Below are 25,669 nucleotides of genomic sequence, written 5' to 3'. Positions count from 1 at the left end.
TCAGTTGACCAATAAAAGTAAACTTAACTAGATAATAAAAGCTGGCTCTTGATGTCACTGGTCCTTTAATGAGCCTATCGCTCCAGGATCTACAGATCTACGGTCTGGAAATGTTTTTTTATAACAATATTTCTATAATTATGAATATATAATAATATATTAATATTAGATTACTTGAAAGTTTGAAACTGTGGTAGCAATAAAAATAATTAGGGAAAAAGATCATATGACACTCCAAATGAGGTCAGTCTGCATGACTACTTGAACTTATGAAGAATATTTCTGTTTGTTCTGTATTTTAACTATCAAATGTTGAATGCATGAGTTTAACTTATAAATGATTTTGTATTGTTGTATCACGGTACTTTTAATTTACTAAAGGATCCCGATATATCCTCCATATTGTACCTTTTGTATGAGCAGTAATTGTGTTTACCGAGAAGCTTTTCTCAGGTTCCACTTTTGTTTGACACTCTTCAAACATATGACAGCATGTTCAGAGTAAAGAGTGTGTCTTTAACTCTGAGGGCTGTGAAAACATTCAAAGCACACACTGTCAGTGGAATTCCCCCAGTTTCCACACACAGATTTCCCCATAGGCTGCACAAACACAACATACATAAAAGATCCAGAGATGGAGAATGAAACAGGAGGGCAATGAACACAAAAAAACAGCAGGGTAAAGCGTCTTTCATCAGGTTTTTATTCAACCAAAGCACCGGATCACACTTTCTCGGCTGATTTGAGTTGCTGTATGAAATGTAAACTAGCTGAGATTAAGGATATTCAAAACACCTTTTTAGAAACCAGGATGGGACACTGCCAAACCAAATACTTACACAAAGACTAACTGGATTACATTTTTTTCTGAGTTCAAATGGGGAAGAAGCTAATACTGACTAAACCTCTAAAACTTAATCAAAAGTCAAATATAGTGATATGTTTTGAGATTTTGTCTAAACTTTATTTCTGGACACACACACACACACACACACACACACACACTATACAGCCTATATACTATATGTTCAGGAAGAAAAGGGCAAAAACTTCAGAAAATAAAACATCCAGTAGAAACATGTGAAGGTCATTTACATTTATACCATGTTCATTATTATCTGTCAGCGGCGCACCATATAGTGGGTGGGACTTTACATAGTAAAGAGAAACTGGGAGGTGCAGACACACAGAGAGAGAGAGAGAGAGAGAAATAAGGGGAGTGGAGCAGCAGTGCCGGAGCTCATTCAGTCTGTCTCTCTGTCTGGATCTGTAGACAAGTTACCCGCAGCGGCACTTTTAAACTCCGCATGTGCGTATATAGACTCAGACGCCGCTTTATATTTGTGGAGTGTGAATCCGTGTGAGAGGAAGAACAAGTAGTAGTAGAAAGAAGAGGACACTTCAAGTGTGGCTGCTTTCCGCTGTAAGGTGAGTGATTATTAGTCACTATGATGACAAAAAGTGTTTCACCTCATGTATTCAAGCTGAGAAAAATGAGAGTTTGATGTCGACTTACTAAACTTTCTTCTTGTGTCATTTGTTCCGCAGAAGTATTTTTTTAACTGAGGCAAAGACAGAGAAGAGAAAGGACTCATGTTATAAGTCATCTAAGCAGTATGGCTCTCATCATACACTCCTGCCTTCTTTGTTGCCAGATGACCGTGTCAAGAGGTCAGGATTTACTTCTGCTGTCTGGGATTTTTTTATTATTTAACTGAGCAGGCACATTTCTTTCCGTTGAGTTAAACATGAACAAAAGCATGCTTCCAAACGAATCATGCAATATCACCTGCAATAACAGTCTCAGCGTTAACGGCCATGGCAAGCCAGCAGTAAGCATCATCATGTTTTTGGCCGGTGTGGTGGGAAACCTCCTGGCTCTCTTCATCCTTGGGGTGCACCAAAAAGAGCATCGATCCAGGGCTTCGGTCTTCTGCATCCTAGTGACTGGCTTGGCCCTCACAGACCTGCTGGGCACGTGCCTCCTCAGTCCATCTGTTTTTATCAGCTATGCCCACAACATGTCACTGATACGTTTGGGAGGTGAGAGACTGTGCAATGTCTTTGGCTTTGCCATGAGTTTCTTCGGCCTGGCACCCACACTCATCCTGTGCGCCATGGCTGTCGAACGCTGTCTGGCCATCAGTCACCCTTATTTCTACTCTGTACACATCCGCTGCAGCTTTGCCAAATACACTCTTTTCTTTATTTACTTATTTTCTTTGGGCTTCTGCCTCCTGCCATACACTGGATATGGCAAATTCAGACAGTACTGTCCTGGGACATGGTGCTTCATCGACATGGATGCAACAGGGGATGAACATGCCAACTTGGTGCAGGCCTTCTCTCTGTCCTATTCCTCTCTCATGGCACTGCTCATCCTGGCAGTGTTTGTGTGCAACGGTTCAGTGATTGTCAGCCTTTGTCAGATGCACCGGAACCAATTGATGCGTCGCGGCTCGGTTGGGTCAACGGGAAGGAGGAGGAAGCTGAGTCTTGCCTGGTTTGGGCAGGGGGAAGAGGAGATGGACCACTTGGTGCTGCTGGCGCTCATCACTGTCATCTTTGTGGTCTGCTCCCTGCCACTCACTGTGAGTTCACATTTAAACTTACTACTAATGTGTGTAGGTGTGTCTGTGATTTCCTTCCAGTTTCCACACTTTTTTTTTGGTCCTCAGCATTTTTGTATTTTATGTCTGAATCTAAAAATTTCACACTAGAAAAGGAGGAAAGAGCTGACATCCTCGTGTGTCATTTAGTCTGTGAAGTCAAAAGAATCTCAAGAAAGTTTGTACTCTGTCTTTCTGTAATCATTAAGTACATAGAAAGCTCAGCTGGCATGACGACCGTTGATGTTTTGTTGCTGTGGTATGTGTTTGTGTGCCCTGCTCGAGTCTCTTTAACCGTTGTGTTTTGCTCTGGCTGGCTCCACGAATAAAAGGTGTGCCTGAGAGTGCAGCCTTGGCCACACAAGGCATTCTGGCACTGTGTGTGTGTGTGTATGTGTGTGTGTGTGTGTGTGCTTTTGTCTACTACCATATCTGTCCCTGTTTAAGAGGAGTGTGCCAAACCTGACAACCCTGGAGGACTGGTCTGGCCCTGCCTTTCCCATAGGGCAAAGCTCCTCTGGCAGCAGTGTCATTTGCATTTCTAAACATAGCCAAAGGTCCAGAGGTGAATTTCCTTCCAGACCTTTGGCTAATGTAAGATGTGGTATTGGCTGGAGGATGTGATTAATGTGAGTTATATTATAAAGGCATCCCTGCTTCTATTCATGTTACCCTTTTTAACAGCAGTGCCCTGATGAGCAAGTAGTTTACAAGAAGCAGTAAAAAGTGTTTGTTCACGTTCTTGCACCAGTCACTGTCTGCATCTGGATGGTTTGTGGTAAAGCGCTTTGAGTAACCCACAGTGCACGGTTTTTGAGCAGCGATGACGATATAGACCTGTCAACACTTCATGAGTAACACTTCAAGAAACTTAAACACCCAAACCTCACTACTTGCAAGACCATAAATGTGTTCTCGCTGCTCTAGATTTGGTTATGTTCCAAGATTACGATGTCACTTTAACCCAGATCCATGCCACCTTAATGGTAAAGTAAAGTTTAAAATGACAAATAAATGTTAATTTACACTTTCTCCTTTGCTCTTCTACAATACATCATAGCTTTTAAAATTAGTTTTGATCCCTTATCAAACCTCATTTTACATTTACTCACCAATATGCATTCATTTCCTGTGACTAATCTATATAATAAAATCCTGATCATGATAGTAAATCATTCTGAGTAATTCAAGACCCTGTTATTAAGTAATTAATAATTCATGCGTCATCTCTGCAGATGCAAGTGTGTGTGTGTGTGTGTGTTTATAGGTGCATGCTTGCTCATGTGCATGTACATTCTGGTGGTGCAAGTGAAATAAAACTAGCGCATGTGAGCACATCTCAGCAGACTGTTTCCAGACTGATGTGTCCTCATGGTCTACAACAGTTAGTTTGCCTGAAGCACAACAGGTGTTGGCGAGGAGGTCTGATTCTGTTAATTGCAATGAAAATAATGTAGAAAACATATTTATCAGCATCGACACAGTACAGACACAATGTTCGCTCCCTCGCATACTCAGGTGCTCTGTATGCAGTCATTATTCCTGTATATAAACAACGCCGTGCCATCACAAAGTATGTGCTCCAGATTCAACATGTGTTTCCGGTTAGTCTTAATTTACTTAAGGCACTTTGATGTAACTGAATATACCTTGGAGAATGATGCTTTGAAGCTCTGAAAAATGAGCTCCGTCTGCAGTTTCCCCTTATCAGCAGGAACTGCATGTGGGTAAGATGGAAAGCATTATTTTGCTGGAAAATAAATACCCCCTTTTTTAAAATCTAAGTTTGGCAGATGAGATTTAAGAATGTAGAATCAGACACAAATTTAAATGTTTTCGAGCACTCTTGATGATGTTGCAGACTTTTTGATTTGCAATCAAGCTGTGAGAGCGTGTATTTGATTTAAGTGGCTTTTTGGCAAAAACAGATGAGGCAGCATGCTCTCTGTAAGATATAATTTCTTTTTTACTCCAGTGAGATCACCGTCTCTAAAGAAAGAACATTACCATTTCACTAGTTCTGGTCATGCAATTTAGGAAGTGGTAAAAACTGATTGTGCTGCGTGGGAATTTCTCAGAAAAGCAAATACATTTTGGAGGTACGTGGGTGTGTGGTGGACCCGACGGGACTTTCAAGAGTAATCCAGTCTCTGTGAATATTTGTTTTGGTCACTGTTACCTGAATCACACCCAGCTTCCCACATTTGTCACCCTACAGTCCTGGCCTTTGAAGTTATACATCACTTCCCACTCATTTAAACCTTTAGTACATACTGTGCAATGATGCTTAAAGATAAAGATAAAGGTGCCATTGATCAATTTGAACTTGGTGTGATGGATGTTATCCCTGCAGCTGTTCTGTGAAAGAACGTTTGATTTGTTTAATGTAGCGTGAACTATGAGGTCTTTCTCAGTTTGTTCTAGGAAGGACTATTGACACATTGTTGGAAATGCGTAGCCATATGTGATATATGGTTACTGCTTGTTAAACATGTCAAAATACAGCTACAAGAGCCATATATTCAAAGCCTCCGCTCCCAGTATAATCAAACAGTTAGAGCTACATAAGGTTACAACCACAAATTTACAGTAGAATCAACACACATTAAGGATAAATTATTCGACTGTAGGTTTGACAAGGCAAGCAATTTGAAGACCTCTAGCTCGGAGAGGATAGACATTCAATAGACAATGACAATTACTCAAAAAATGAATAACAGATTGGCATTAAAGATGGACATGAAATTGCTATGTGTTGCTTACATTCTTGTGAGTATTTGGCGGCAGTATTTCATGTGTATCGACAGAAGGTTTTCCTCTGAGAGGGAAATCATCAACACTCCGTCGGGTCTTTCTTTGCTCCTCTTTGTCCTGCCAGCTTCAGTTTATAAATGTTCAAAGCCGTCTCCTGCAGGGGACAGGTACAGACTGATAGCTTGTCTTCGATCTCCCTACTGTTCCCATGGGAACCAGAGAAGCTGCTTGAGGCCCATATGCTGACAGTCAATACCTGGATCAATAAAGTGCTGCGCTCATATCACAGGCTATAGTGTAGTATATAGTAAGTGCTTTTAGCTCTAAAATTCACTTCTTATCATATTAGTATAGTCAATAGTTTGATGTGAAGTTCCCAGTAACCTCAGGGCAGGGTTTGTTTGTAGGTGACTGTAGCAGCTTTCATGAGGCACAGCACTGTGGGACAGATTTGAATCACTAACGAGGGCTCCTATTACTGTAGCTACCATTTCTTCATCATCTGACTCATACTGAAGTGTCTGGTTAGATGACAGGGAGTGCAACAAAGCTCCATAAACTAAAATATACCTCACTGACCTGAAAGTATTACAAGTGACAACATTGCAGCTGTAATGACATGATTTACACAAAGTTTTTAGAAACAATGAGACTCCATGATCATTAAATAAAAGTGCAAAATGATAGACTAGAGACTGGGAAGTTGAAAATGGGATGAAGGATTAAAAGTACCCTGTGGATTTTCTCACCAAAGCACTTTGTGTGTATCTTTGAGGTAAAATAAATGTGCTAAATGCATTTCCTTTCTCGTAAAACATTTTGAGGTGCCCATTATTAGAAAAAATGTAAACCTCTGTTGTTGTTTTTCCATGTTGACTTGGCAGCAGTCTTGTCCTCGCCTTCACCTGTAGATCAGTGGAATAGCCTGAAACCATCAGCTTTACTACGTGAGAAGATGACTCTTTCGTTTCCTCGAACCCCCCCCCCCCACTTTGTTTTCCCATGTGACTGCTAAATAAAGCAAAGATAAAAAAGTCTCGGGTGACAAGAGCACAGAACATTCTTTGGAATAAGAAAAATGGAAATACCAAAGCATTTTAATAGCTATGAGCAAACTGGGCAAGAGGGGATGATTGTCAGGAAGAAGATACACAACAGCTCTGACACATTTACAGTCACAGGGCTTCATGCCTCCAGGAGTCAGTACAGCACCTCATAAATCTGGGATTTCTGGCAGACTGTTTTTAGGGAAAGGACTCTGAACAAAAGCACATGGAGTGAAGTTTTAAATATGCGAAGCAGTATGACGCAAAAGACGTCTGTTTGTTTTGAGATGCAAAAACTGAATTCACCTGCTCAGGAACTCAACGGAGACTTGAGAAAGATTGAATAACCTGGTAAAAGAGGAATAGAAAGGCTAATTCTCTGTGAGAACTGCAACATTAAGATTAATGTAACATATTTTTCCCTGCAGGGCTTTTACCTTAAACGTACAACTAAATCAACATTACAATAGTTCCAAACAGCCAGGAGTTTTTGAGTCCCTCGACAGGCCCAGTCAAAGCCCAGACTTGAAAAATATGCAGAATGACAGCCTCGTTGCTTTTCCTGGACACTCCCCTCATCCAACTACATCTTTAGTATTTAGTATTTAGTGGGGAAGTCCACAAATCCAGACGATTCCAAGATGACTCAAAGCTGAAATTCCTGTAATGCTTCCCAGAGGTGGTATCAGATGAGTCTAGTTTTGCAGCAACACAAAATGTGGAAATAACGGTTGAAGTCTATGTGACAGCAGCATCGTATACCGTGACCTTTACATTGGTTTCAAGTGTCAGATCCATCCACGCGGTGTGGGAGTGTCATGGTTAGATATGTAAAGACAGGCATTCTGTGATCAAAACTGTTGCTGTGCCCTGAGGTGCTAGAGGCTATCTATGAGATAAATGTCACTGTAAGCTTTGTCTGGTTTTCTATAAGAAAGGTGATTTTGCAATATAAACAATGAGGATTCCCTTTTTTTAGTGGACGGATGTGTAATCCTTCTTCCAGAATACACACAGCACACACACACACAGCACATATTTACTCCTATTACATTACCAGTCACAAGTTTCATCCTGGTTTGTTGTTCGGTGTCACATTTTACTCAGAACAATAAAGAATAATAACAAATGATGAAGATCCTCTGGGTAATAAGATATTGAACCCCTTTAATGTATCATTAAAGTGTTTGGCTGCTGGAGAACAGGGCCTGAGGCTATAGTGAGAAGACAATAAGAGGTGAACAGGTGCCAGAGAGATTTTAAGTGGCTGAGGCACAGCATGACGAAAAGAGGGTAAAGACAGATGTGGAGAGCAGACGGGAAATAGAAAACAGAGCAGCAGAGGTTCTTGTTGTTCCATGTTGTGTTTTTAATTATCTTAATGAAAAAACATTCATGCTTATGGCCCAGTCATGCAGGGTCGTTTGCACGTAATCTATAGATGATGCTGTTTTACGTCTTATTAACTTTAAAGCCTTTTCTGGATATTTTGACTTTAACCTGTACTAACTAATGTATTTAGCCACCTATACTTGCATACTTACTATTTTACGCATCAAGCAGTTATGGAGCAACATTGATTGTTGTTGTTTTTCTGCCAACTGATGAATGTAAGACACAATATTCACTGTCTTTTAGCTCTGTTTTGGCCTCTACCAACTCCTGAGGGAAACAGATTTTGCTGATGCTTGAATTGATATATTTTTCTCAAAAAGTGGAAACACCCAATGTTGCCCTTTTTTTGGATTGGTCATAATGAGTCACAGGTTGTTTGTTAACCTTGTGGTGAAGAATGAACAATAACCTGCGTCCATGTGTTGAAATTATGCATTCTTATTTATTCTGTGTCCGTTGAGTGATCTCCTTCTACTTCCAGTCAGACTGCTCACCGCATATTTTCTCGGCAGTGACATATTGAAAAGGTTATTTTGGTGATGATACAGAGGGAGAAAAGGAGAAAATACCATCGGATGTTTTTCCTTTCCCATACTCCTGACCGCTCCTAACCTTTAAATTACCCGCCCTTAATTGCTGAAAGTAATGAATAGTAAAATAGATGGCCATTAGTTCTAATGGTTGCAGCATAATGTTCTTGCCAGCAATAGATCCATTGTGTGTTATGAATAAGTTACACTGCCAATATTGTAAATATGATATGTAGTTTGATACACTGACAAAACATTTTATAAAATTGCCACACTAACACACTCAACCTCGCCAACATTGCCCCAAGTATGTCTTTGACATGCATTCACACTTTCACACAAACATTTTTGAACCAAAGCCCAGCAGTGTTGGCAACACGTGCAGTTTGCAACAGATGAAGTGTGGAAACACAGATTGATTTGTGCTGGTTTTCATTTGTGAAATTTCAGATGTGGTCACAGATTCAGCTTTTATTACTGTAATTATTGCATGGTATAGTGTATGTTAGTAGTGAATACACGTTTTAAACTGTCGTCACTGTATGATTGATGAACTTTTTGGCAGTGGGCTGCCACTTATACTTCTGTGTTCCATGGGGGTCAGAGAAACAAGGTGCCTAGGTGAGTCAAAATTTGGCTCGTAAATTTATTCCCCATGCTGCATTGTTATATAATGTCAGATGGGACACAGTTACACTTAATTACCATTGAAAGGCCTTACTGTCACGCTAAGCTGTGTGCAACTGAAGAGGAAAAAATGTAAGCTGATCCTGAACCTGCACACTTGGCTGAAACTTTAGCTATTAGTTCTGGACATGTGTCATTAATTCCCCTTGTTTGTCACATTTAATCAGATATTTTCTGAAGGCGTGGCTGACAAAGATCATGTCAGGTAACGTTTCTATGGCAACATGAAACACATGCATATGTTCTACTATTACATTGACTAAATGATAAAATCCTATTGATTTTGGCAAATGGTATTGGTTGTGGGCATTGCTTGCGTCTTCAGGAGATGAAAAGCCGTCAGCCGAGAATAAATCTGTCTTTTCCAATCGATAGCTGCCTCCAGAAACATTTGTTTAGTTACTCATGCTCCAACTGCAGCAGCTGTTGCAGGAAGAGAGGTGCACAGGTACAGTAGTCTTTCCTTAAAATGCCCAGCTTCTTTTATACAATCTGAGATTATTTTTGTTCCACATTACAGGCAAACTTTTTATCAACACATCACACTGTAGTTTTATTTTTTTTAATCAATTTCCAACTACGAGAAGGAACGATCTTCCTGAGCTCATGTACACTACAGTGTCTTCAGCTGTGTCAGGCAGTTTTCACTCTGATATGAGCATACCACTAAATAGAGTTTTGTCAGACAGGTTGTTTGAAAGCTTTCACAGTTGTTGCCAGGACACACAGAAAATATCAGCAAATCTCTCACGCAGCCGTTCACCCTATGCACATTATTTAGTGCTCTCCATATTTGTCTGTTTGATTTCTTGCCATGTGTGTGCACAGTTATTTGTCTATCCATCAGTACCTCCATTGTTCACGAAGCATTGCGTGAAATGTGTTCCACACCCAAGTGTAGAGTTTCTCAATCTTAGGGTTGGGACCCCTCATAGGGTCGATTGATATGCACAGCCTGATATTGTTACCAGTATATTTATAAAATTTTGATAAAAACTGTTTAAATAAATCCTAAAAAATCTTCTGAAATACATTTTAAAGATGAGCAGACACACGTTGAGAAGAAAGTAGTTTTAAATAAATAATATGTGGCCTGATAACTTTTAGTTTGAAGATTTAGCTGTGATTTATAAAGTAGTGTTAACTAGAGATGGAGCATTCAAAATCAGTTCCACTTATTTTTCACATTATGTTTACCTTTGAGTCACCAACGGGTAAAATCACTACAAGTTAAAGATGTCTAATCACCTTTTATTGGCTGAGAGGGGAGAAACGCAACAGTTTTCAGTGGCAGCATGTCCAAGAATTGTTGCCTAAAATGCTGAAAATTAGATAAGTAGTATAACAATAAATAAAATAAACTTTGTATGTTAAATGAACAGACTTATACTGTACTTATACTTCACAAGCTCAAATACTGAATCCACATTCCTGATCCACATGTGAAGTTGGGGATTCAAACCTTGATATTAATCAATTTAAAAAAAGAAGAAGGAGATATACAGGGTTTGATTGGTTTGTGTCGAAGCTTCCAGGTATTTTGTGGACAACCGGATCCAATATGGAACCGTCTTTCCAAACCCATCGCTGGTCAAAAAATATTAATAACAATTAAATTTTCCGGGAAATGTAGGTGCACAGAGAACAATAGGATTCTTGTTCCATTCATCGCCCTGCCAACATTTGCAGGAGATTTATGAGCTGTGTGGCAGTGAAATACAACACCCTCACATCAAACAAACCAATGCAGTGTTCATCAGTTGTGCTAAGGGACATGTGAAAAAGGGAAACAGTCGACATTTAGTTCAATAAAAGCCCGATGTTACTCAATAAAACAACATGAGGTGAACAGTTGTTTCAGTAAATCTTTCACCAGAAGAAGAAAAAATAAATTAAATAAGAATTCACCCGCATGATTTCATACTAAAAATTTAGTGTAATCACTGAGAAAAGGAAGTATGGATCTTATCAGGGGTTTTCAGTCCAGTCAAATATTTCCTTTCCTGTTCCATTAAAATGACTTCAGCTGGCATCAGATATCTTGCAAAACATAATCTAGTCATGCTTTGATGGGTGTTCACTTTTCTAGGAAAATCAAAAAACGGATCCTTCTGATTGTGACTCCATATTATGAATCACTCATGTTACTTATTCAGTAACTGATTGTTCCAGCGTGTTAAAACACCCATTTTTCCGCCTTATGCAATACATTCTTATAGGGTGGGGATAGGCGTCATTAGATGTCTGCAATGTTTCCAAAATGTTTTTCTGCTGTGCAGAGATTCATTTCTGCCATCAAAGTGCGTCTGAGCCACAGTATGCAGACAACAAGGACTAAACACACTAATTGCAACCAGGCAGCCTATGCAGATACTGTGGTTTGGGGATTTTAGGGTCCTGTGAACCCTAGCTGATGTTTACAAGTGTAAAGAACCTGAAAATATGTGATGGGAATAAGTTCTGTCTACTCTGCTCCCAGAAAGTCTGTCACTGTCCTAAAAATATCTTCAGTGATGTTATTAGAGTCAGAAAAATAACTCACTGTTTGAGTTTGAATAATGCTGCTGATAAATGGTTGGTCCCCAGTTATTTCAATTCATTTTTTATTTTTTGCCATGTGCAGCTCAGTTATTGAATCAGCTACTTATTATGGAGTAGTGTCCTGAGAGATGTTTGTTTGGGATAAACATACCCATGTGTGTGCACTTTGGGCTTCTGGAGATACTTTTTTAGAATACATATAATTTGTACCACTTAGTATTAGACTGGGTGGTCGGTAGACAGAGGAGAAAATAGTTAACTGGTGACTTAACGCGAGAGGTGGGGTACACACTGGTGTCAGACTGTTCACACTCACATTCACACTTTATGGTAATGTAGAGTCACCAGTTAACAATTAAAGTGAGGTCCCAAGTCTTTGAGAGGAAGCTGGAGCTCACAGAAAGGCCCCAGATGAGGTTTGAATCACTTGCTGTGACTAAAAATGCAAAGGTAAATCCATTGCCAGCACCTCTTAAGATTACTAATAAGCATGTTAGATATCATTTGTCTAATCGAGGGGTACTCAAATACAAATCTTAAAGGGCCACAAAAATTTTTTTCAATGACTTAAAGGTCCATTTATTGAGGTTGGTCAGGCCACATGCAAAAGAAAATGTCCTTTTTATTCAAAACAACAAAAATATGAACTTAAATAAAATATAAGTTGTGGAATCTAAGAGGGGGATTTGCTTAATTTTAGCTTTAATTTCCTCTTTTTGTTTGCCTTCAAACATTGTGTCCATCACTTCAGTCATGCATTCTCTTATTATTTCTGGATCTGAGAATGGCTTCTTGTGTTTACCCATAATCCTCGCCACTCTAAGTGAGCACTCTGTTGCTTTTTGTTGTTGTGTCATAGATGTGACAAGAATCCTGCTTGCAGCTTTTCAGTGCATTCATTTTTGTTGTTCTTACCCTTTAAATTTTGAGAAAATGTCTCTTCAAAATTTCTATGCTTTGTCTCATAATGCTGTTTTCAAATTGGAAATCTTCATCACAGCTATAGTCTCCTGGCATATTAGGCTTATGGGTCTTGTGCTATTTGGAGGGAGGAATGAATGCAAATTTTTTAGTCCATTCTTCTTTGAATTGCCAATTTTCACTGTCCACCTTTCTTTTAGCAGAGAACTTGGAAAACGCCATTTTCGTGCAATCTGTTTTTTTTTTTTCGTTGAATCTACACTTCTACAGCTGGCAAAGTGTCAATATGACAAAAACAAAAGTGAAAGTTAAAAATTGTGCTTGCAGTGAAACCCAGTAACAGGCTGGCTGTGTATCGTTGGCATGGAGACAAGCCTCGATATACACGTGCCAACCAAAACCCATAGTGAAGAAATAACAGTTTGGATAGGTTGTCGGCCTGGGGGCCACCTACTGAGTACAGCTGGTCTAACCCATACAACAACCAAAGTGGAATTTGCAAAATGACATTCACATTTGAATAGTTATTTGGACAGAGCTAGCCTTGTTGTTTCACACTGTTTCTGGTGTTTTTGCTAAGCTAAGCTAACAAGCTACCTTACAGACTTACTAGCCCAGTGGTTCTTAACCTTGCTGGAGGTACCGAACCCCACCAGTTTCATATGCTCATTCACCGAACCCTTCTTTAGTAAAAAATAAAATATGATTTTTTTTACTGGTGCACAAAATGAACCGTGCATTAACATCACCTTGTTCAAATAACAAAACCAACACAGTGCATGAACTTACAACAACTTACCTCAGTGTGACTTCTGCTGTTGTCTTTGAGAGACCAGTTCAGATATGCGTGGCTTTGGCAAGTGCCAGTCTCATGTCATTTTCACAGCAGTCTGTTCCTTTCTTCGTTTTTATGTCCAGCATCCTCAAAAACGATTGCTCACAAAGATATGTTGTAAACAATGGTATAAAAAATTCCAGCGGAGGCTCACCGAACCCCTGGACCGACTCACCGAAACCCTGGGTTCGATCGAACCCAGGTTAAGAACCACTGTACTAGACTAATTCATTGCAAACTGGTTTTGAATAGGCTACATGTTTAGTAAAAAAAAGAGTACATTTATATTTTTATTCATGTCGTCCCAAAGTCACAAATTCACTTCAGACGGCTTTACAATCCATTTTAAGTGTCAACCAGTCTGTGTCGGAAGTCTGTGCACTGATAAATGTCCATTGTTGATATCTACTGTTTCACAGATTTCCTTAGCTGCCCCAGCTGACACCCACCCAGCAGGCGGCCCAGCAGGACAGATTTATGGTCCCAGTAGGAAAAGCTCAAAGTTGGATGTTGACAGTGAAGAATGTTAAGTTCCAACTGTTCTTGCTGTTCTGATTTATTTATTTAGAAGTTAAAAAGAGCCAATTTTCCCATGGTTGAACTGAAGATCAAAATAAACATCTAAATGCAGTTGCATGTCAGCATTCACATGCTACTAGCGGACGTACGTGTCCTTTATTCACAATAACAGTCTAAAGAGTAAATGGATTTGTTGAACACAGTCAGACTTAATTAGATATGCACAGTGATGCAGAACGAACTGAGTTCTCGTGTTTTTAAATTTAAATCTACGCAGCGTTGTGCAGCAGATGGTGTTGCTAAAAAGTTGGCAGCACACACCAGAGTCAGCCATACAGTTTAGGACACAGTCTTTCTGTGTTGCCATATTGCGGTCATATTGATTCATTTTAATCTAATAAAGTGTATCATGCCATAGTTATTTTTTAAGCCCCAAAACAAAATAAGAACACCTACAGACTGTGAGTTGAAATGACGGATTTGGGTCTGGTTTGTCGTCAAAGTAAGTCACGGAAAGTCATAAAGCTGCAGGCCGGCAGTGCTTGTCAAGACTTGGACGCCTTTTCTGTGTGTGATACACTGCTTGATTGTTACAATATGTCCAGCTATGTAATGTAATAAGTTACCTTTGTTTAAATGCCAAAGAAACTTATCTGGAATATTTTAAAAAACATCAGAACAACAGAATTGTATTGTGCAATTCACAACTTGTTTTTAAACGGCTATAGAGTCATTTCCAAGTGGTTAGGTATAAAACTCAACGTGAATTTGAACATTGCACATATTAAATTATGTTTCTAAAGCAGAAAGCTGCATGCATCCAAGCACACAACATTGTCACCTTATCTTCTTGTCATTGCTACGTGTTAAGAAATACCTAGCTAAACCAAAATGTCCTCAACCAACCACATCATTAATAACATTTAACTTCTCATTCGCTTCAGTGCTAAAATTAAAACTGAAAGTAGCTCAGGGTGACATACATTTTGCTAATTAAACTTGTGAGCCACTAGCCAGAGCAGCAACATGTAAACAGGAGCGCATAAATAGCAAGTAGAGCTACAGTATAAGTGTCTTACTAATAATGCGTCACCATTGAGGTAATATGAAATTACCATACTTTACACCTTAAGTCTTCAATATAGAGCGCAGGGATTTTTATAGCCTGAATTGTGACTGTAAGGCGAATTACTGGAAAAAAGGTTTTGGCTGTGTGCTGATGTGCCAAGATAAATGGTCTGTACTTATATAGAGCCTTTCTAGTCTTCCGACCACTCAAAGTGCTTTACACTACATATCTCATTCACCCCATTCACACACATTCATACACAGATGGCATTGGCTGCCATGCAAGGAGCCAAGTGCTCATCAGTTTTAGGAGCTAGGCATTCATACGCATTCACACACCAATGGCACAGCCTTCAGGGGGCAATTTGGGGTTCAGTATCTTGCCCAAGGACACTTCGACATGCGGACTGGAGGAGCCGTGGAACCGCCGATCATCTGATTAGTGGACGACCTGCCTCTGAGCCACAGCCGCCCCGTGTAACTATACTCACCTGCTTCATTTCTGAGGCACAACTTGCCTTTGATAGAACAAATTACAGCATGATAAATAATACAAAGTGTCTTTTAGTGAGTCTCATTCATGTGTACGTTGGCCGTATTTTTTCACTTCCTGTTAAGTGGTTTAAAGGAAAATTTAGTTATGTTGGGACTGTTGTCATAACTGATAGAAAAAGCAGATAAAGACTTTGAAACAACAAAATAATTTCAAGTGGACGATGTTCATTGCCAAGGAAAACAAGACAATTTATAATGCTCAGTTGTGCGATGAAGTGTGTACATGGCTGGAAAAGTGGAACATGGCTGCAGTCCTGACAGAATGTGTCAGAACAAATTTCAAATTTAAGAAAACTTATCTGAAATGGCTCCAATAGTGAAATGACAGTCTGCCTTTGATGTCAAAGTGCTACACGAGATCAACACCTCAATCACAGACATCAGCAACATCAAGTGCATACAGTAGAGGCACAAGGCTATAATCTCTGTTAAAGAGGAACTGTGGTAAAGGCCTGCTGAGTCTCAGTTTGTTGCAACATTTACAAGTTGTTGCAATGTGGTCAGAGTCACCTTATTCTTGACTTGCATTGGCACATATTTTCTCTGCCCAATGTAAGCTGTGTTTTCAACCTTTCGCAGTTGCTTCCTCTTCTTCTTTGCCTGTTGCTAGTGGGTGTCATTTTCTTTTGTTTTTTGTCAGCAGTTTCTTTTTCCAGTTGTCAGGCCGATCGCAACTGTTCAGCCTCCCCCCCAACACGCACGTTTGATTGCACATCAGAGACCTCTCTGTAACAATTTTAGTTTTCCTTATGGGTGAGGATTATAGATTCTATATATAGATGCTGTATCTCATATTTATTATGCTACCACAAAGAAAATGTGTGTTGGTGTGCATATGAAATGTTTGTTATCTTGCAGTCACATTTCTTTTCAGATAGCTGACTGGATTGAGTGTCAGAGTGAACTGAAGTCAGTGCTGATAAAAGGTTTACAAAGCCTCAGGCACTTCTTAAACAGGAAACTCACTAATGGACATCCAGACAGGGTAATTCCCCAGGTAAAAACCCATCCCACAGACTGTCTCACAAGTCTGCCACATATTAACATTAGATGTATTCTTACTGAAAAAGAACGCAATTATATGATGTCTGTAATGCTTCCTAAATTAACAGCTTAATACTGACAAATATACTCTACATACATGTTCAGAAAGCTAGAGATGTGTTGATCTGTGTTGGAAAAAAAAAACACACTAATCAAAACCATAATGAAGAAACTGAAGACATGCACCAGATACATGTAAATGCTCCAAACAGTGCACACCCACTCATTTTCCTCTCTGTGTCTTTTTCTCTCTCACCTCCTCCACAGACTTTCTAAAGGCACTCTGGAACAATGAAGTTCCCCTTTAGTGTAGAAACATCTGCACTGTATGACTCAGTGTATCATTGGGTCCTTGAGAAAATAAAGATAGGGCAGAGGTCAGCGTGGGTAGACACAGCCCAGGGATGAACGTATATTTGATTATTTAACTCTTACTTGGAGCTTTCTACTGTCGTTCATTGAACGAGCTCAGGTAAGAAAGGGTTTGACGTAAAAACATCCAATATTCAATAGTTGTTTGTGAGAAACGAAGACAGTGGGTGGAAATCCAATCAACTCCAATGTTCTGGATCAATGTTGTGTCAAGCAGGAACTAAATGCCACATGGACATAAACTATGAGTAAAGATTTTTTAATCAGTAAGAAAAAAATCTTCTCTGAACTTTACCTTCAAGAGTGTTAGATGAGATAATGGATGGAAAGTGGTGCTTTACTAGGGTGTGAAGATAAATGAGAAGTGAGAACTCGATCGGAAATAAAGAGAGAAACTCAAAACTGAAACACTAGTTAGTTTTAGACACCTTTGGTAAACTGTACTTCTATGTGTGTCAAAACACTGATCATTTCCAGGGAATAGTTCAATATTCTGAATCATGCCTTCACATTAAGTATAGGGATGTGTTAAGTCTGTAAATAAAGACTTAACACGATGAGGAATCAGCTTGTGACCAAGTGCTCCTGACAGCGTTGTCGTTCTTTGTTTGTTTAGCCTGTACATAAAACAGAAAAGTAAGAACAACCAAGTAATCAACAAAACAACAAAAAATTCAAGCTAAAATGTTCAATATCAACGGTGAACCTCAAAATCCTTACCACAAAGAAAATTAAGAGTCGTTTCATGAGGGATGTCTGCAGGTTTAAGGTAGCAAGCCCCAACAACCTGTTACAAGGCACGGACACAGGACTCAACTGCAGGACTCGGGAGGCAGATACAGGAGGTAACCAGTCTTTAATCACAATCCGAGGTTCGGTATACAGGAGATCAGTCCGGTAAGGCAGGCAAACAATCCAAAGGGATAAGGCAAAAGAAGAGTCCAAAAACAGGCAAAGGTCATAACCATAAAGCACACTAGAAAAACGCTGGAAAGTAGGACACATGGTACACTGACAATCTGGCACTGGGGAAGGGTTTAAATACAGAGGTAAAGGTGATAAGGGGTGTGACAACATACAGTAAGGCGGTAAACTGGGAGACTGGAGTAGGCGGAGCGGGGACTGCCTGTGACATAACCTCCAGGAAAGTAGGGCAGCCCGTTTAATTTGTGTTCTGCCCTAATATCTGTATTAGCAGAACAGTAAGACTATACCGTGAGAAAATTCACTGAAAAACACCATCATCACCACCATCTACCCACATCCCCTAGCTATGTTTTAGATACATAACTAAAGCTACTATAGTCAACAGTTTCATCATGGCTCCCGAGAAAGTCAGATTACATGCTTTGTGATTAATTAATCACATATTTACTAGGGTTGCAACAATACATGTATTTGTATTGAACCGTTCGATACAGTGGTCTAGGTTGGGTACGCACTATGAATCGAACTATATGCAATTTTAGATTTATCAGCTTCTGACGATGCGCTCTGTGCTGAAAGCTCAGTGGATCTGCCGTTTGGAACTACTTTGATTTTCTTATTAAGTATGACCCTGAAATTTAATTTAAGCATCATCAGCAACATTCAGATTTAGCTGCAAAGTCCTAAGGGACTTATTGGAGCAACCTGATAACAATGAGTTACAATAGAAGTAACAAATTTAAGAGTTTTACTGTTTTGGTTTCCTAGCACTGATGTTTCCAGCCACAGGCAAATGTCTTCACTGAAAAAGTTCTGATTAAAAAGACTACAAGTACACTACCTGTCCAGCATCAAACAGCAGACACAGTTATAAACTATGGGGTGTTGGTTAGCTCAGTTGGCAGAGCATCCACCCCATGTACAAAGGCTTAGTCCTTGCTGCAGTGGCCCAGGGTTCGAATCCGACCAGCGGCCGTCCCACAGGCTGTCCCTGTCAAATAAAGCTTAAAAAGGCCCTCTGGAGTTGGTAGAGACCAAAGCAGAGCAAAATTGAGAGTAAATATTGGACACAATACACACAAAGATGACTGGATATGTAAATAGGCAACTGTTTTTGCTCACAAATAGACAAAAACATTTATATCAGTCTCGTTGCTCTCTGAAGGATATTTCACTTAACACATTGCAGCATTCCTCTCTTTCTTCCCGCTTGATCACTGCTGCAAACAGTCCTCTGTGAAAGGCCTGTAATGTCTGCACAGCCTCCTCTCATCCCTGTGTAATGATCCTACAGTGAAATAGGATCAGGAAGGAGTTGGTAAGAGTCCTCCAGGACCAACAAGATGGAAAATAATGGTCCGTAGACTGTAGACATCCATTATGTGGTCTGTTTCCTGAAAGACACAGCAGTCATCAACCATAAATAGCGTCTATGTGTCTCTGCCATTTACACCAGCTGGGTCCAGGTACATGAAGAGTCATCAGGATGTCTAGAAGTACAAACTAAATAATTTAAACCTAAAAAAGACTCGATTGAGAGAGAAAAAACACCTGCAACCAGCTGATTCTTTTAAGTATTTTTCACTATTTTATAGACATAACAAATACTTGATTATATATTTTTAAAAAAACATTGCAGATAACAAAAATGAATAATAGTTGAACTTATTTGTGTTTCATTCTTGAAGATGATTAAGGAGAAGAACTGAAAAGCAAAATAACACCAACTATCCCTGGACTCACTGTTATGTCAAAAAAAAAAGAAGCAGTTTCTTTTGACATAACAGCGAGTCCAGGCACAGTTTTCAGAGCAGTGGCTGGTGAGACATGAATGTGTTTGCACATGTCCAACGCACAGTGTATGTGCAATGTACTATATGAATCTGTTTATACAGTAGACACTGTCTTTTGCTGGATTTCTGTGTCTACAAGCATTCTCACAGTATGTTCTTTCTTGAAGTTGGAAGCTTTCCGCATGATTCTTTGTTCTCCTAAATAAGCACCCTGCTGTATACCGTTTGTAGCCTGCTCTTTATACACAGACTGATACATTAATATGCTCCTGTTTAAGAAGAGCCTGACATCTCTCATCAGTTTTGGCCCCACAGCCTGCAGTGCTTGGAGACGACAGTTTGTGATTAGTGTCCCTCTGTGAATGGCTTGAGGTCTGCTGAGAGGACCATAAGAGGCAGGGTGGCACGTAGGAACAGAAGCAAGGGTGAGAGTGGTAATATGGAGCGAGACAAGAAGGGCAAGGATGATGTGATCGCGTGTGAGGATGAATGTCTGTTTGAAATGTTTCTGGCAACACTGCATGATGAATAAAGTGCACGATAACTTCGCATGGAGCACAAAAGACATTTGTCATTGTTTGTTAGTGTGTTTTACGCCAGTAGGTTGAAGTTTCATTTTAACTCTTAAGTATTAATAACAAATTGTTGCCAGCATGAAGGCGTTTTTTATGGTCATAAGCCAAGAAAATTAATGGTGTTGTGGTTCTTGTTGTAAAAGAGATCAAAAAAGGACATTTTTTACTATTATTTCTGAGCCTTTTAAAACATGTATTCGATCATCTGTCTCCTGTATTCTGCTGTTTTTTATAATTGGGAAGATTAAATCACATTTTCAAAAAAAAAAAAAAACACCAATAAGGTCTGACCTAATAACTCCAGCAATAAACTGATATTTAGCACTCATTCTGAACTCCATGAATATTACTTGAATACTTTTTGTTTGCAGATATTAATAAAACAAAGTAATACATGCTCAAAAAATTGGTAGATACATTTAATATAATCTTTGTTTTGTGTTAATGTAAGTTATGTTACAGCTGTGACGTTACAGTGGCTTTCCACTCTATTACTTGTTTTTGGACAGCGCCACAGATGTTTCATAGCCACCAATTTACAGATTATTAATTACTTAAGATTTATGAGCATGTTTAAGTGTATTGAAATGACAAAAAATACTCCTTGAATGCTTGGGTCCTTGAGATGTTTTTAGTTTAAAGCGAATCGTCTTGCAGATGAAGACAGGAGTCAAGTCAAGACTGTTTGACAGAGGTCAAATTGTGAAATGTTTAGATGGTTTCTTGTCACAGTCAGCAATTCAAAAAGGAAATATGTTTTCCCTTCGAGGGAAACTGAGGCCCCACGATCTCTATCTGTGTAAATGTCATTCTGAGTGTGTGTGTATGTGTGTGTGTGTGTGTCACTATTAATATAATCCAGAAATATTTAACGTGTGAAATCAGTGAGAATCCAGCAGCAATTCTGACAACACCGGTTGTGCAATTCAAGAAATTTCACAAAAACATCAAATAACATGATTACTTCCTTGAAAAAAACATCTGGCCATTGTTATGTTTCAACTTAGACTAACTACTTCTGACACTTTTACAATGATGACGGTGTTACATGGTTTTCTTAGAGTTATAATGCCAACGTCCTCTCAACAACATCACAAAATAATTGCTGTTGTTTTGGACTGGCATACAGTCGGCCTCTTCCTCGCTCTGCCTCTCTCATGGGTGTATCTGTTGATCGATGTGTAAGTGACCACATCCGTGTGAGTTTAGCTAGTTAACGAGCATTGAGAGGACATAGTCAGCCGCATGTCTGGTCCCTCTAGTAGTCTGGTTTTGCTTTGCTCTGAACTTGCTCCCTCTGGCCCCTCTCAGTCTTTCTCTAGCTTATTAGTTTTCAGTCCAGGCCTTAGCAACAGGGAAACATTTACACCAATGTACAAAAACACTCAATCAGCACAAGCCATTAATTAGTCCACTGTTTGTTGGATATTTCGTGGAGGAAATGGACAATTGTTGATAGAGAAGAGGAGCGAGGTGACAAAGAAGCTTCCTGGGCCAGCTGCTGCTTCTCTCTCTGTCCAGCAGCCAGCAGCTGCTGCTGCTGTTGCTGCTTGTCTGCAGCCTGTCATACCTCAAAGGTCAAATCAGGAAAAGTTGGCTATTTTTTGTCATGTAGCATTGTCTGCATCTGTATTCAGGACACTTTGCACTTCTAAAAGATAAAGGCGTGCTTCCACAGAGCGTGTTTAATTTGTATAAAGAGACGGATGTTGACATTTGTTAAAGCCTAACATAACGAGACGAACCACAGTCTCAACTGACACTGATACTAAACACACAGTCATGTGTCCTCATCTGGATTTAACACCGAGGTGCTGACAACTCCATCATGTTCTGCTGTTTTAGAGACCTTGCTGTTTTAGAGGCTTTTTCAATTTGGCTCCATCCCGCAGAGAAATCTTTCATCTTTTGAGATGACAGGTTACCAAAACTTTGTGCAGTGAAGACGCTACCTTTTGGGCACCTCTTTGATTAGTCACAATTATTGTGTCTTTAAATTGACAAAACCAAAACCAAATGCTATTTGCCAAAAAGTCTTCTGTAATTGTCAAATGTTTACTATTTTGATTGTCACCGATTAATGTTCTTTCAATAGAGTAATCTATTGAGCATTTCTTGTAAGTCTACATGACTTGTCAGCTCGTCTTGGTTTGCTTGTAATTTGGCAGCACACACCAAACACACCCAAAACCCCAAAGAGAACCGAAAGTGTGATTGCACAAGATATAATGCTCATCTCTCCAAGCCTTTATTTGCCCTGTAATATACAAATATAATTATACTGAGTGCTTGACATGTACGCTTTCTAAAAGAGTCCAACTGATGCTGGGTGGAAGCTAAGGAGAGAACACAGAGGAACTTTTTTTAGAGCAATACAGAAAGATAGAAGTAGTGGTTAGTGAAGTTGAAGACATGACAGCACCTTTCTAGATGAGTTGTAGGTGTTGAGGACAAATGGTAAGAAGAGATCGAGGATGTTTAACAAAGCTGCAGGTTAGACTGCAGGGAGGGAGTGTGAATCCTGCTGAAACTAAAAGTATATGTCATCAAACCTGCTGTGGGGAACTAAAACACTAGAGATCAAGAATGTGGTTGCAACATGATTGCCTGACAACCACAACTCCACAACTTTCTTGTATTTTTCAGATTTTAAAGACTATCTAACCTCAAACCTCTCTTTTTTTCAGATTGCGGGTTTCGTCAACGCCATTCACCCATTTTGTGACACAGAAAATCTGACAGCCTTCCGGTTCTACGCCCTCAACCCCATCGTAGATCCCTGGGTTTTCATCATCTGCCGAAAGTCTGTGTTTCGCCACCTTTGCTCTCTGCTGAGCTGCCGCTTCAGCAGGAGCGCAGTGAAGACGACGGCACGAAGCGCTCTGTCTTTGCCACTTGAAAATCACATACAGCGAAACCCTCCAGATATGACGATCCCACAGACCAACATGTACTCCAGTTTAGCTCTGTGACCCAGCAGAAACCCTCAGCTGTGCAGGGTCGCTGGATCCTGGGAGACTTCTGATTAATATCTGACGAAACAATGGAGCAAAAAAACTGTGGAATGAAACTTGAACATTTGCATACAGGATTCCTGCACTCAAACATTTAAGGCACAAAGACATTGAAAAGAAAGAATCTGTCAAATAAGTGGCTGTTACAGTTTCCTTATGAACTAACTTTGGAGAAAAAAATGACTGCACTAAATATTAAACTTCCACTGACTGATGGAAACTGTTTGAAAGTTGCCAGGAGAGTTGTACCATAAAACAAACAGCACTGTAACTTAGCACTAAAGAACACATCAAATCATATCATGCCTATGAATAATATACTGTAAAATCTAAAGCTATATGGCTAAACAATATGCATGAACGTGTACTGCCTTTTTTTTCCAGCCTTTTCTTTAAGACACTGCCAGGTAACTCTTGTTAATCAATTGTCCACATCTACAGTATCTATGGATGAGATGAAGTTCACACTCGCACACACATGTATTTGGGAGTTCACTGGTCAGATGATTCATAGTTTTTCTCAACAAATATGTGTGTGCAAACCCAAAAGTTTATGTTATGCCATAGGAGGAATTTTACTGACATGGTTTGGATCCCCATAGGGCTGTGGTTCTTAAACTGAGGGGCAGGCCCCTCTTGTGGTCATGGATGACCAAGGGAAAAATTTGGAGTTAAAAATAATTCACGTAGAGAAAAACAAAAAAAAAAAACATTTGCTGATGATGATTCACATGAAATCAACCTTTTTTAGTAATTACTTCCCCTATCACTGTTAATGAGTGATACAAATTGTGGTTTAGGAGGGTGTAAACCTTTTCTAGGCGTCTGGAGAATAAGAGAATATCTTTGTGTTCATCCCTCTGGTAGAGTTCAGACACTTGTAGAATCAGTGCCAAGGCACACTGAAGCAGTTCTGGCTGTATGTGGTGGTCCAAAAAACGACAACACCAAGACACTTTATGATGTTTTTTCCTTTAATATGTCACCTGTCCGTATGGACTGTAGATTTGAATCTCATGTTTTTGGGTGGTCAGTTCAAAAGGGATCGACCTGTGGTCGAAAATATTTTAAAAATATATAAAATAGTCAGTTTATTATAATAAATTGGCTAATGTGAAGTTAAAACCAATCTTTTTTTTTTTTGTGGAAGTTTACGTCTTATGTCAATAAATCAGATCCAATAATCCAAGAGATTTGAAGTTTCGGACCAAACCAGTCAATCAGGTTTTAAAAACAACTTAAGTCTCAAACGGACTTAATTCCTGTTCTCACTGTGTTGCTTGTACATTTGATACATTTCAACCCTTCTTCTCATTCTCACTGATTTCTAAGCTATTTATGATAATTGTCTGTGAATAGTCCTCTCCGTGTTTGGAAATGTCTGCTGCTGCAAAATTCACTGTGAGAAATAATCTTTTGTTGTTGTTGTGACTTTAAAGCTGTAACAGCATTTAAATCTAGCTTATTTATGCCTTTTACACTGTGTTTTAATGTTGCATGTCCTTGTCGTGTTGTGGTTCAGTTCGTACAGTTGAGTGCAGCCATATGATGACAGATTTGAGCTTTCTTTTTGGTATTGTTGCACATTCACTTTTCGCTCGCTAGTCTTTAAATGCTCAGTCATGCATGACCTGGGGTAAGTCACGTTGCCATTTGCACATTTGGTCTTTGAGGGTATAAGTATTTGAGTAGTGCATCCATTAAAATGAGTAAAAGAATACATTTTTAGAAAAAAAAAATAGTATTCATTATATGGTACACATTTTGTTCATGTGAAATAAAGTATTAATAAAAGAAAAAAAACTCTTTGTCTGTGTATGTTCCTAAAGAGAAACAGAGAGGTATTTAGCCAAATGTTTATGTTGATTTTATCATGTTTAACACTAAAAAAAACACACACCGCTCTCTCTATCAGCTCATGTATTCTCAGTTCATGTATCAGTTCATGTAATGTGTCCCACTGTCATGGGACACATTTAAACACATAAGAAATGGAGGCAGTGACAAGATAAACAGAAGATGATCATGTTTAACTTTAGATTATCATTTGTTTCTGTCTTGTTACAAGCCTAACATCATCCTAGGCAGCAGGGGAACATTCATTGTCATCCAGCTCACTGTTTATTTAAATCAACATTCAGACTCCTTCCCCCCCTTTTTTAAACTTTGTACTCTGTATATGTCAATAATTATGGATTTTTGATATTTTATTTTTGTTATGAATGATTTAACACTTTAAAAATCAGGATGTATCCTTGGTTCCTTTAGTTTAACAGCACAAAACTGTAAAATAGTTTTTGTGTGAACGTGCGTAAATTTCTATTTCACATTTAAAAATAGTCACAGATGTGTCCGAGCAATAGAAAGCTGAAGCGTTAATACTGACAGATAAATATTTACATTTGAAAGTGCTGGTTTATGTGGGAAATAAGTAGGGCATACAACAACAATACCGAATTCAAGAGCTGAATGATGACAGCTTAT

At 39.2% G+C, this 25,669-nt stretch overlaps 1 protein-coding gene across 1 annotated transcript; it reads left to right on the top strand.

Moving 5' to 3' along the window:
• Nucleotides 1-1,203: 1,203 nt before the first annotated feature.
• On the top strand, nt 1,204-24,994 carry ptgir (prostaglandin I2 receptor). The gene is made up of 3 exons (XM_010743879.3): nt 1,204-1,428; nt 1,549-2,591; nt 22,859-24,994. Exons 2-3 carry the CDS (start codon nt 1,749-1,751, stop codon nt 23,141-23,143), a joined length of 1,128 nt encoding a protein of 375 aa, XP_010742181.1. The 5' UTR covers nt 1,204-1,428; nt 1,549-1,748; the 3' UTR covers nt 23,144-24,994.
• Nucleotides 24,995-25,669: the final 675 nt, after the last annotated feature.

The sequence above is a fragment of the Larimichthys crocea genome, chromosome VII (assembly GCF_000972845.2).
Source record: "Larimichthys crocea isolate SSNF chromosome VII, L_crocea_2.0, whole genome shotgun sequence".
NCBI lineage: Eukaryota > Metazoa > Chordata > Actinopteri > Sciaenidae > Larimichthys > Larimichthys crocea.
This window is presented reverse-complemented; position numbering and strand designations above follow the sequence as displayed.